We start from the raw sequence: 12,067 nt of genomic DNA, 5'->3' as shown, positions 1-12,067 counted from the left end.
TGATCCACCCGCCTCAGCCTCCCAAAGTTTTGGGATTACAGGCGTGAGCCATCATGCTACGCCCACTTTTGCAGATTTCTAAAAGGTCAAGAGTTCCCAAAGATTCATCTCTTAGGTTGGCCATGGAAATGACCCATATGAGCTTATTATCATTCTTTTCTCTTGAGCCTCAGTACCCTCTTTTACAAAATTTGAAATGGCTCACACCTATAATCCCAGCACTTTAGGAGACTGAGGCAGGAGGATCACTTGAGCCTAGGAGTTCGAGATCAGCCTGGCAAGATGGTGAGACCCCGTCTCTATTAAAAAAAAAAAAAAGAAAGAAAAAAGAAAAAGGTTTTTTTTTGTTGTTGTTGTTTTGTTTTGTTTTTTGAGACGGAGTCTTGCTCTGTCACCCAGGCTAGAGTGCAGTGGCACGATCTTGGCTCACTGCAACCTCCGCCTTCTGGGTTCAAGCAATTCTCCTGCCTCAGCCTCCCGAGTAGCTGGGATTACACGGCCCGCTACCACACCTGGCTACTTTTTCTATTTTTAGTAGAGACAGGGTTTCACAATGTTGGCCAGGCTGGTCTCAAACTCCTGACCTCGTGATCCACCTACCTCAGCCTCCCAAAGTGCTGGGATTACAGGCATGAGCCACCATGCCCAGCCAAACTTTTTTTTTTCTTAATCAGCCAGGCATGGTGGCACATGCCTGTAGTCCCAGCTACTCAAAATACAAAAAATTTAGCTGGTCACGGTGGCGTGCCTGTAATCCCAGCTACTCGGGAGGCTGAGGCAACAGAATTGCTTGAACCCGGGAGACAGAGGTCCTGCCGAGGCGGGAGGATTGCTTGTGCACAGGAATTTGAGGTGGCAGTGAGTTATGATAGTGCCACTTACTCCAGCCTGGGTGACAAAGTGAGACCTATCTCTTAAAAAAAAAAAAAAAAAAGAGGTAATAATACTTACATGGTAGGCTTAGAGAACTTAACGAAATACTGTAGAGAAGTACCTAGCTCGGGGACTGATACATGGTAGATACTCAGGAGATGTTATTTTCCCCTGCCGTGGATGGAGAATAATAAAGCAGAGTACCACTTTATATGATTATATGATGTGGCCAGGGAAGCTCTCTTTACCAAGGTGACAGAAGGGAGTGCAAGAGGCACACAGCCAAGTACAGAGTGTTCTTGGTTAAGAAAAGAGCAATTGCAAAGACCCTGAGGCATGAGCGCTTGGTTTGAGGAATAGCAAGGATGTCGATGTGACTAGAGCACACTGGGTTGAAGGACAGTAGGAGGACCTGGGGTCAGAGAGCTTGGGAGCAGGATGGAGGTGGGGTCAGATAATGGAGGGCATCGTAGGCCCTGTGAAAACTTTGGACTCTAAGTGAGAGGAGCAACCATCAGAAGGTTTTGAACTAAGAAATGACATGATCTCACTGATATTTTAAAAATAGACTGAAGAGTAGAAGCGGGAAGGAACCAGAGCAACCAGTCAGAAGGCATTTCAGCAAACTGAACCAGGCACAGTGGGAAGACAGAATTGTATCTGTATGTGTTCTGAAGGTAAAGAAGACATTACCTGCTGATGGATTAGATATGGAAGTGTGACAAAGAAGTGCCAAGAATAACCCCAAGCATTTTGACACAAGCAGCCCAAAAATCAAAGCTGCCATTTACCAAGATGGGGAAGGGTAAAGGAAGACCAGGTTGGCGGGTAGCAGGTGGGGCAGGATTCAGGAGTTTGGATTTGGACATGTTAGGTTTGACATACCTATTTCACAGTCGTTGAAGTGGAGACCTACCTTAGTCTCACTGAGCCGCAACTGCCCCCTAGGTAGCCTGTGGATCACTACACAGGCTGAGGGCTGGTCTGCTGGCTCTGTGTTCAGATACATGGTATCTGACACTAGAGCTGAGAGAGCTGATGAAGATGGGGCGAAGGAAGAGTCTGAAGCTGGTTAGGACTCTTCTACTCAGCACCTGTCCCACACTACAAGACAGCTTCAATAGCGAACTCCCAAAAGCATCCTCTGGAATCAAGACCACCTTGTGATCACAAAAGAAAAGTATGAGGATCCTCTGGCCCAAGCCATGTCATCCAGTCTCTCTTCTAACTCAACATCTTCCACATGTATAAAACAATTTGTTAGCTGTCCTCAGCCTCACATACTACAAATCCCCATTATTTTCCCATTCTGAGACTAGAAGAGCAGAATTTCACTCTAAGTTTTTGTTGGAAAGGCATAAAATAAGTATTCCTCTTGGGAAAGAGGGGTTCTCTGATTCCCAAGATATAGTAGCCATTAAATGCATCCAAGGAGTATGAGTTTTTGATATATCAATGTCTAGAACCTTAAGCTACTTACAGCAATTTAACCAAAGGGAATATATGCTCAAATTCTGCTACAAGAAATTGATACACTATTCGTAACTGTAAAAAAATTGGGAACATTCTCTTGGTTCAATAAAGCAAAGATTGGTTAAAGAAATCTTGGAATATAAAAGCATTCTGGGTAACTATAAAAAATGATTCCATATAAGAATATATTAAAAATATTAGGAAAAAAGCAGATTACAAATAGTATATACAGTTGGGCATGTTAACTCAGACCTATAATCCCAGCACTTTGGGAGGCTGAGGCAGGTAAATCACTTGAGTTCACTAGTTTGAGACCAGCCTGGCAACACGGTGAAACCCCATCTCTATAAAAAATACAAAAATTAGCTAGGTATGAAAGTGGGTGCGGTGCCTGTAGTCCTAGCTATGTGGGAGGGTGAGGTAGGAGGATCACTTGAGCCTGGGAGGCAGAGGTTGCAGTGAGCTGAGACTGTGCCACCATACTCCAGCCTGGGCAACAGAGTGAGACCCTATCTAAAAATAAAAATAATAAAATAAAATAAAAACAAGTAGTATATATAAATATTAATATAACCTCCAGTTTTATTGAAAATGAAAGTGTGTGTGTGTGTGTGTGTGTGTGTGTGTGTGTGTGTGTGTATACTAGAAATTAAATACGATTATATATGATCAGCAAAATAACAGTGCTCTTACTTCTGGGTAGAAAGAAAGATTACGGATAATCTTTCTTCTTTTTATTTGTGTGTGTTTTCCAAATTTTCCACAGTGAACAAATACTCTTTTATACTAAAAACAGTTTGTGTGTTTGTTTGTTTGTTTGTAGAGACAGGTTTCTCATGTTGCCCAGGATGGTCTCGAACTCCTGGGCTCAAGCGATCCGCCCGTCTCCGCTTCTCAAAGTGCTGGGATTAAAGGTGTGAGCCACTGCAACGGGCCAAGACTTTATATTCTACATAGTCTCTCATATTTGTGGCTCATGTTTGGAATTTTTACTTTTTTTTTTTTTTTTAACATCTCCCTATGTCCCTAATATATACTTCATCTAGGTCAAAAGACTTCCTCCTGAGAAGACATTTGTGGAGCCTCCCCGAAGGCCTGTCCCCCAGGGGATGTGATGCTCACTACTCTGCAGAGAAGTCAGTCACAGGGTATTCCTGCCTCCCCACAGCACTTCACTCCCAAGCTCAGTGGCTACTACTTCCCTAGCCTAGTAACTGTTATTACACATGGGAAATGTGAAGTCGACTGGACTACCCTACTCTTTACCTGGCTGAAAACCCAACTGTTAAGCAGAGACTAAGAGCTCCACAGTCCCCATCAGTGCAACAGGGAATCAGCTTTGTTTTCTATAAACAGACAGGCAAGAAAAACATTCAGGTTAAAACACAGTCCTCAGAGGAAGGAAAACAGAAACCAGGCAGCGGGGAATGCTTCATATTCCTACAAGTTTTTTTTTCTAAGTTAACACATGGTGTCTGCTTCTCTCTAGTCACCTATTTATCACTCTCCTCCTTAGAGAAGGGAAAAAGCCCTGGCTGTTTTCCTAGTGCAGAGTTTTGTGGCGGAGGGGGGCGGGGAGGAAGGGGGAGAAAGAAGGGTGCTTTAAGCATGATGCAAACCATTTGGAGCTGAGTGAGAGCACTGCCAACACAAGCTGCACTATTTAAACAAGTGAGGAAATGATCGTATATACAACATGCCAGCGAGCACACACACACACCAAAGGAAGTCGAGAGGGCTTTTTTTTTTTTTCAGGACACAGAGCTGGATGTCAGCGGCTAAAAGGTCGATATTTTCCCTTAACACCCTTCTCAATGACTTAATCATGTTCCATTTGCACAGAAAACTTCCCAAGAATAAAAGTCTGGAGAATTAAGAGGAGGGGCGAATGGGGAGGGATGTTTGCCCTGGGGCTGACCTTATCCGAGGTTTTCTCCACGTAGCAGGGGTCCTGAGGGGCAGCCAGCAAAGGGACAAAGCCCGAGAGAAGCCGATCCTCTTCCAGGATAAGAAGGGTGAGGTCATCATCCGGGTCCTTGTACAGTGGCACCTCAGACTGATTGACTGCAGTCAGTATGTTACAGAAATCAGCCAGCGTCGACCACACATCCACAGCAACACTGTGAGAAATAAGGTAAGAAAAGAGCAGCTCTAAAGAGGGGCCAGTAAAAAAGAGTATTCTCAGCACTTGTGAGCAGAGAAGTACTTGCAGCAAATGTTGTCTAGGCTGGCATCTGCCAGGAAATCATACCCCCAAAATGCTAGGAAACAAAACTGTGCCCAAAGCAGCAATCTGAGGTATGTGTATGTGGTTCTATGCAAAGTTGAAATTGATTAGGGGGAGTTTTTAATCCTCACCAGAGAGGAAAAAGAATTTAGAGAATCAGCTGCCTAATGCAGGGTCCTGTCATCTTTCCAGACAGTGTGCCTGAAACGCTTATTCAAACACTCTAGACACCCAGTGCCTGAGGCTGCTCCCAGAATTCCCCACTGCTGTCCAGCCAACTATATGCCACACAGACAGCAACTGAGCACCAGCCTCTCCTCCTCCAGCCACAGCCATGGAGGGTCTAGTCACAATACAGCAAGAGTCATGCATGTTTTCCTCCTACAATGCTTTAGAAATCTCTTCCCTATATATAGGCAGGCAATCAATCAATCAATCAACCAATCAAACAAACAAACAAACAAACAAAAACCTCATTCCTGGCCCATCAAGATCCTCACAGGAAGGTAAAGCCTCTTATCCACAATTCATCAGCGCTGTCTCAGCCATTCCACACCTCTCTTTCTCTCATTTGTGGAAGGTTAGATACAGGGTGACCAACCATTCCGGTTTTTGTGGGACTGTCCCAGTTTTAGCACTGAAAGTCCCACGTCCCCAGAAACCCCCCAGTCCTGGGCAAACTGGGATGGCTGGCTGTCCTAATTGCGTATCACCAGGTCCTGGCTGAACCTGAGAAGAAACCTTGAAACTGCAAAGTTTGGCTCTCCTTAATTGAAATTTCAGGGTAGAATTATAAAAAAAGAGGTTCATTTCTCTGTCACCATCACTTGTCAAAAATCGACTGTGGGTCAGATTCCTGCTTTGGTGGGTGCTGAGGATCCATAAAGTTTTTTTTTTTTTTTTTTTTGTCTGCCCAGGGATACTACAAATTGTGGTAAACATATAGGGCCTGCCAAGGCTACAGACTTGGCTTTCTTCTCCAGGAAAGCACCTAACCAGGAGTCTGGAACAGATAGTATCCTATGAATGCTAAGTTTTACTCTAAAAGAAGAGAGATGCATAGGAGAATTACAAAGAAAAGCTTCACAATTAGATTCATGAGCTAGACTGGCAAGAGGCAATATGTAAAGAGAGCTGCAAGAATCATCCCGGGCGGAGTGTGGTGGCTCACGCCTGTAATCCTAGTACTTTGGGAACATGAGAAGGGAGGATCACTTGAGGCCAGGAGTTCAAGACCAGCCTGGGCAACACAGTGAGACCCTCTCGCTAAAAACAACAAAGAATCATCATCCTGGAATCTCCCCAGTGGAGTTACTGCCTATGAGTCCTACTAGGGAGGGGCCTCAGATCTAAGCAATTTGTTTCTCCTGGAGACCAAGAATCTTTGGGAGATGGCAGAAAAGAATGCATTCAAGGGACATGCCACCGAAGTTGACAGTGGGGGAGAAAGTGGTGCAGAGGTACGGGAACTCCCTGACTGGCTCCAGGTGGAAGGAGGCTGCAATGGTTTATTTACTGTAATCATTGCACTAGGAAAAGGCAATGAAATGAAACATCTTGTTTTCAAGAGTGTCCTGGGAACCAGACGGAACACAGCCCCATTAATCACACAACGGCACATAATCAACACACGTGTACTGCAGAAGTAACTTGCTTCACAGGCTTTACCCAGGAAAAAGAACATGTTTGGGAAGAATCACCGGAGGGACGAGTTTTCTAAAGCCTCTCTCAGCACAGACACCGACAACCAGACTCATTCACAAAGCTCCATCTTTTGGCTCAGCCGGGTTTGGCTGTCAGAAATGTTTAAATATGGAAAAAAATAAACAGTTGCAACACGTTTCTGTGCAGAGATCTGCCTGAGCTCCTTTGTGATGTAATGGGAAACGCAGCATTCAGGCTACCAGCTGTAGAATAAACAGAACTTCGAGGGTTAAAAGGAACTGAACTTTCCACGACCCCATCTGCAGAGAAGAAAATAATAAGAGGAATGATGCACTGCCCCACAGCCCTGATAGTTTATCCTCCGGTCCCGGCTGCAGAGACAAGCACCGGATGTGATAGGGCTGCTCAGGGCCGCCTCCGAGGTTAGTGCTGCCCATGGGAGACGCACAGGGAGGCTCTTCCAGTTCCCCGCTTCCTCCCCCAGTGCCCTGCTGGCCACTTGAGCCCACTGCCTGAGTCTGATCCCACAGCACTGGTGAGCTTTGGCCAACAGGCACTGCTCGGCTGCAGAGCAGCAATTTGGAAAATAAACAGGAAAGACGACAGTGAGAAGGAAGAAGGTGAAAAGTCTCCCAGCTGAATTCTTGGCTTGGGGGCCCTGGTTGGTGCTGTGCAGGTCAAGGCTGCTGCAGGACATAGTTGGGGGTTGGGGGTGGTGTGGGCAGCAGCATCCCCAGCCAGAGAGAGGCGGCCGAAAATTACCCACGGCTGCCACAGTGGGAGGCCCCATATCCCTCTCTCATCCTCCCACCCCTACCATCTTGGATCCAAGATGAAGAAATATGTGGTACCATGTGGTTCTCATTACCATGCTCTCCTGTCCCCTAAGGCTCAGATAAAGCAAAACTGACTCCTCCCAGAGACTGCTGGCCACCACTAGGGACCCCTGCCCACATATGCCTTTTTGCCCATTACCACCCACCTTGTACCAAAACCTTAAGACTCACTGCAAAAATAAGGTGGATGAGAATCCCTACCTCAATGTTGATTTGTAAGAAAGCAGCTGATGCCAAAAGACATAGGGAGTGCCCAGAGTTCCCAACTCAGAAATATAAATAAATGTGGTCCAAGAGCCAAGCTAGACTGTGCAGAACCAAGGAAACACACAAAATGCTTCAAAGAGAGGTCATCTCTGCTCTGGTTAATTCAGATTGGTCTTGTACTCTGATTGTGAGTAGCTGTCCTCTTCTGGTGTTTCAGTGGGATCACCCAAACTCAGTTCACATTCATATCATCAGTTATCTCCTTTCATCAAACACCACAGACATGAACACAACTATCCAGAGACCCATGGGCTACACAGTGACTATCTACAGGAGTGAGGGAGTGTCAGGAAACTCAAAGGAAGAGGTACTTTGAAAAACCAGGTGAGGGCCGGGCGCGGTGGCTCACGCTTGTAATCCCAGCACTTTGGGAGGCCGAGGCGGGCGGATCACAAGGTCAGGAGATAGAGACCACGATGAAACCCCGTCTCTACTAAAAATACAAAAAATTAGCCGGGCGTGGTGGCGGGCGCCTGTAGTCCCAGCTACTCAGAGAGGCTGGCAGGCGCCTGTAGTCCCAGCTACTCAGAGAGGCTGAGGCAGGAGGATGGCGTGAACCCGGGAGGCGGAGCTTGCAGTGAGCCGAGATTGCGACACTGCACTCCAGCCTGGGCGACAGAGCGAGACTCCGTCGCAAAAAAAAAAAAAAAAAAAAGAAAAAAAAGAAAAACCAGGTGAGATGTCTGAACTCAAAAGTTATTTGCAAAAGGATGAGGTTAATTCCTGGAAGCTGGGCAACATCACCTCAGCTTACCCCAATCAGGCCTCTGGGCTGGGAGGTCAGTTCTGTGGGTGAACATAGGATTTCCTGTCTGTAGAAGGAGAAAAGCTTAGCTTTTTCCTGCTTTAATTCCTCATCCCAACCAGGAGCACCTTCTAACCTTCACCCAACAGCAACCCTTAGACCCTATGGATTCAAGGTTGGCCTGGGCCAAGGAGCCAAAAGTCAAATTCGGGTGGCAATGAGGATCTGTAAACAGCTGCCAATCTTTTGGAAATGCTTGGGAAATAACTTCCCAAAAGGTTTCCCAAATAATCTCTAACAACTTTTGACTCTAAATGGACCCTCTAGAGTGCTGTTGACTCATGCAGGTCCTTCTGGTTTATTCTGGTTCAATGCATATTTTAGGGAAATTCCCAGAGTCCACAATATCCCACTAAAGTTAGGGTGGACTCTTCACCAAGCAGACACAAAGCAGCCAGAGAATATGCAACTGTGTCCAATGAGCCTGTTTATGGCTCCCAGAATGATGGCCAGGGAGTCTCTCAGCAGCTGTGATGTGATTGGTGAGCAGGGATCGGCAGCTGCAAGGTGACCCACTGCCCAACCCCACAGAACACACCACACACCAGGACAGCAGACCCCTGGCTAGAGTCTGAAAGCCAGATCCTAGTTTGGGACAAACCAGCAGTGACTAGTTACAAGTATGCACTCAGAACCAAGGCTCACTTGCTTCCCTACAGACATGCATTCACTTAGTCCACCAGGAAAGGAAAAAAATAAGAGTTAATTTACTTTTTATTGCCTCAGAATTCCAAGGTTTAATGTATCTGTCAGTTTGAGTGCAGAGCAGCTGCTGGCCGATACAATGCAGCCCAGGCCAGCCCAGGTGACTGGGGAAACACATTTCACAGAAACAAACCAACACACACTTCTGGCTGGTTGTTTGGGGGATACTGACTCGGGGAATCAGATTAACCCTTCAGGCTGAGGTGAGTTCTGCAAACAGCTGTAGAAAGGCAGCTGACGTCCAGGGAACTGAGAAGCCCTGAGAACTGAGAAGTCTCTGAGAAGAGGGGCCATGGGTTTCTGTGTTCCTAAAATTTTGCTTTTCTCACAGGAGAGGTTACCCAACTGCAGCATCCTCTGACAGATTAAGGTACGCCAGGAGAGACACGTTACACCACAACAATCTACCTTCTTGCCCAGAACTCAGAAAGGCAGTCTGCCAGCTTCATAGGGAAGGGGTCAGGCAGGACTTTTTCTGAAAGCTCCACTGGGGCAGGACTGAGAGGAGGAGAGAGTCTGAAAAGAGTGGAGCACTAACGCCTGACCAAGACTCAGTCCAACTTCCTGGCAAGTCTAAGGAGGACGAGGCACTCACACACTCCTTCATATTTTACTGGGGGAACAAGCTGACTGGTGATTAATATCAAGTACAATGACCCCATGTTACAAGCCTGCTGGGGCCTGTGGAGGTGGCCATTTCCTGTGTAATACCAGCTTGTTTAAACACTAACATTCAAACTCCACAGCTGCAGAACAAACCCGGAAAGAGTTGAGTGAGAAGAAGCCGTGCATTGTGTTTCAGAGCTATGGAAGATCAGAGAAACAGTACAGATGGGAAACAAGTTGGGTCTTCTGGTTCCGGGAGTGAGGAGATCTGGAAATACAGCCAAGATGGCACAGAAGCTAGGCACAAGGATGCCGAAAAAGAGGACACCCATGTGGTACAAACACAAAGACAAATGGCTGTAACAAGAGAACCACGCCTAAGACATGCAATTATCTGCCTTTTCAAATGGCTTCCCTGTGGGCCATTATATCCTAGCCTACAACTGTCCACATAACAGGTCAGAGGCTAACATAAGACCACTGTTGCCCTGGAGAGCTTCTCACTCCACTGGAGAAAACTGCAGGAATTCAGCAGCTAATAGCAGAAATGGACTTGAATCCAGTAAGTCTGGCAGAGTTAAAATAATAATACCTGGGCTTGAAATGGCTTAGTACACCTCTTGGAAAGCCAAGATGTCATGCTAAATTCTGTTTGCAGTGGGCGAAGGATTTGATTCTGGTACCTCAGTGCTAGGTAGCTCAAGAAGCCCTGGGCTGGGCTGGAGATGGGGAGAATTCTATGCAGCTCCTGGAGATTTCTAGCAACAATGTGTCATCCAGATGCCACATGATACAAAGAAGAGACAAAGGTATCAAAGGCCACCATTCCAGGAGTTAAGATATGAGCAGCAAGATACCATCCTCTAAGAATAAGAGATGTTTACTGGGTGACCACTAAAGAGTACCAGACTTAGATGAAGATAATCCTTTCTATCTTTCTCGTTTATACAAACAAGTCAACTTGGGACTTTGGGAGAGTACTCACCCTAAATCAATTTTGCTTAAAAGGGCAAATCAAATTCTGAAGCTTAGTCATCCTGCCCTACTGCAAGAATATAAACCTCTCCATGTTCTAAGCAGGGCAGCTGGAACCCTATGGCCAGCAATAGGTCACAGTAACCTCGTTCCAAGATTTCTCAAGTATCAGAGCACCTCTACCATCCACTGCCCCCAATATGCATGGGGTTGGTGCCTTATTTGATTTCAGTTCTCCAAAGCCACCCTCATATGTATAGCCTCTGTCATATCACTATGGTGTGCTAAACCCATCAGCACTCTACGTTTGGGAAAGAGCAGCCCCTAGGGGATCCTGACATCTCCACGGCATGAGTGGAGCCCTCGGCGGCCTCCCTGGTGCGGATTCTCACGGTTCCTGCCTCTCCAAACTTTTAGCTGTAACCACTCCAACACGTCTTCTTAGCTTAGCACACACTGGACCCAAATAACCTCAGCTCAGAGCTGGAAAGTACTCTCCCTGGGGTCAGCTGCTGTACCCTGCTGGGGTCAGACTGGAGCCTTAGGCCAACACCCCTTCCTCTCACAAGGAGTCCTATGGGAGGTGTGGGGAGGGGACAGGGGCTCCTGCCGTGGGAGAGATCACGTGTGCCCCACACTCAGCACTTGGAGGAAGAGGAACCCTCTGGTGCCAGGCTGCAGTGCTAACGCCCCAACCCGGAGCCAGGGAGACTGGGTGGGGAGCCAGGGTAGCAAAGGGGCTTCCCACAGTCACCACCACTTCCTTCAGGGAAGTGCTGATGGACTATTACTCAGTGACCTCCTAAAATGCCCTTTTGGGAAGACGTATTAAGCGTCCTTGAAGGGGTGCCGATTAGACTTGGGATTAGTTCTTATTTCAGAGCTGCCCTATGAAGGTGAGTGAACTAGTTGTTTTTTAACTTGAGAATTTCTATCTCATCTAGAGTCAACACATGGAAGCTCCCTGAGGAAGTCAGCTTACTGCGTATGCCCTACGTATCGCTCTTTCTCCCTATGTGACAAGACCTCAGAGGGCTTCCTACAACCGCTCTCCAGTGTGCTCTGTAGACTATGGAAGACGAACCATGGAAAAGCAGCAAGTACAGGAATTTCTAGAGTTTTTTTTAAACAGTACTCCAATCCAACAGTGTGATAAATGCATCCGAGCTACAATTAGGAAGATATATAGCATCAGAATGCGAAGGTCTGGGCAGCCTGGTGAAACGCGGGTTCTCCAGAGCCCCAGCTATGTTTCCCATTATGTAACCCTGGTCATGGGCAGACAGCCAGACTCCAAATGAAAAAGAGACTCTGGCTTGGCACTGGTTCTATTTTCCTATCCTCATTCGGGGTCAGCGCAGTGTCATACAGCTGCAGAGAAAGCTCTGGGGATTAAACCTGGGAAAGCCTCCAAGACCAGGACCTGGGTTCAAGTACCAGCTGAAAGCAATAAACCAACTGCCACAGCTGGGCTAGGTTTGGATGTTCTCAAAGTCCCCTGACTCTTTCACTTACTGAGAACTAGAGATCAGGATAAGTGAAGATTTGGCCTCAGCAGAGACTGAAATGAGGTAGGCTGTCCCACTGCCCTAGCCTTGCCAAAGGTCCTGGGATGCAAGGGGTCACTATGCTCAG

The 12,067-nt window shown here is 46.8% G+C and overlaps 1 protein-coding gene across 4 annotated transcripts in view; it reads right to left on the bottom strand.

The window, feature by feature from the left end:
- Nucleotides 1-12,067, bottom strand: part of SMG6 (SMG6 nonsense mediated mRNA decay factor) — a 243,351-nt gene that overhangs the window by 107,973 nt on the left and 123,311 nt on the right. For all 4 annotated transcript variants that reach the window (XM_058430964.1, XM_032138116.2, XM_032138117.2 and 1 more), the window contains one exon: nucleotides 4,265-4,466. In XM_058430964.1, coding sequence (XP_058286947.1) covers nucleotides 4,265-4,466 — 202 coding nt within the window. The remainder of the gene's footprint in view (nucleotides 1-4,264; nucleotides 4,467-12,067) is intronic.

The sequence above is a fragment of the Hylobates moloch genome, unplaced genomic scaffold (assembly GCF_009828535.3).
Source record: "Hylobates moloch isolate HMO894 unplaced genomic scaffold, HMol_V3 SCAFFOLD_19, whole genome shotgun sequence".
Taxonomy (NCBI): domain Eukaryota; kingdom Metazoa; phylum Chordata; class Mammalia; order Primates; family Hylobatidae; genus Hylobates; species Hylobates moloch.
Note: the sequence above shows the minus strand (reverse complement) of the source record. Positions and strands in the feature narration are given on the sequence as shown.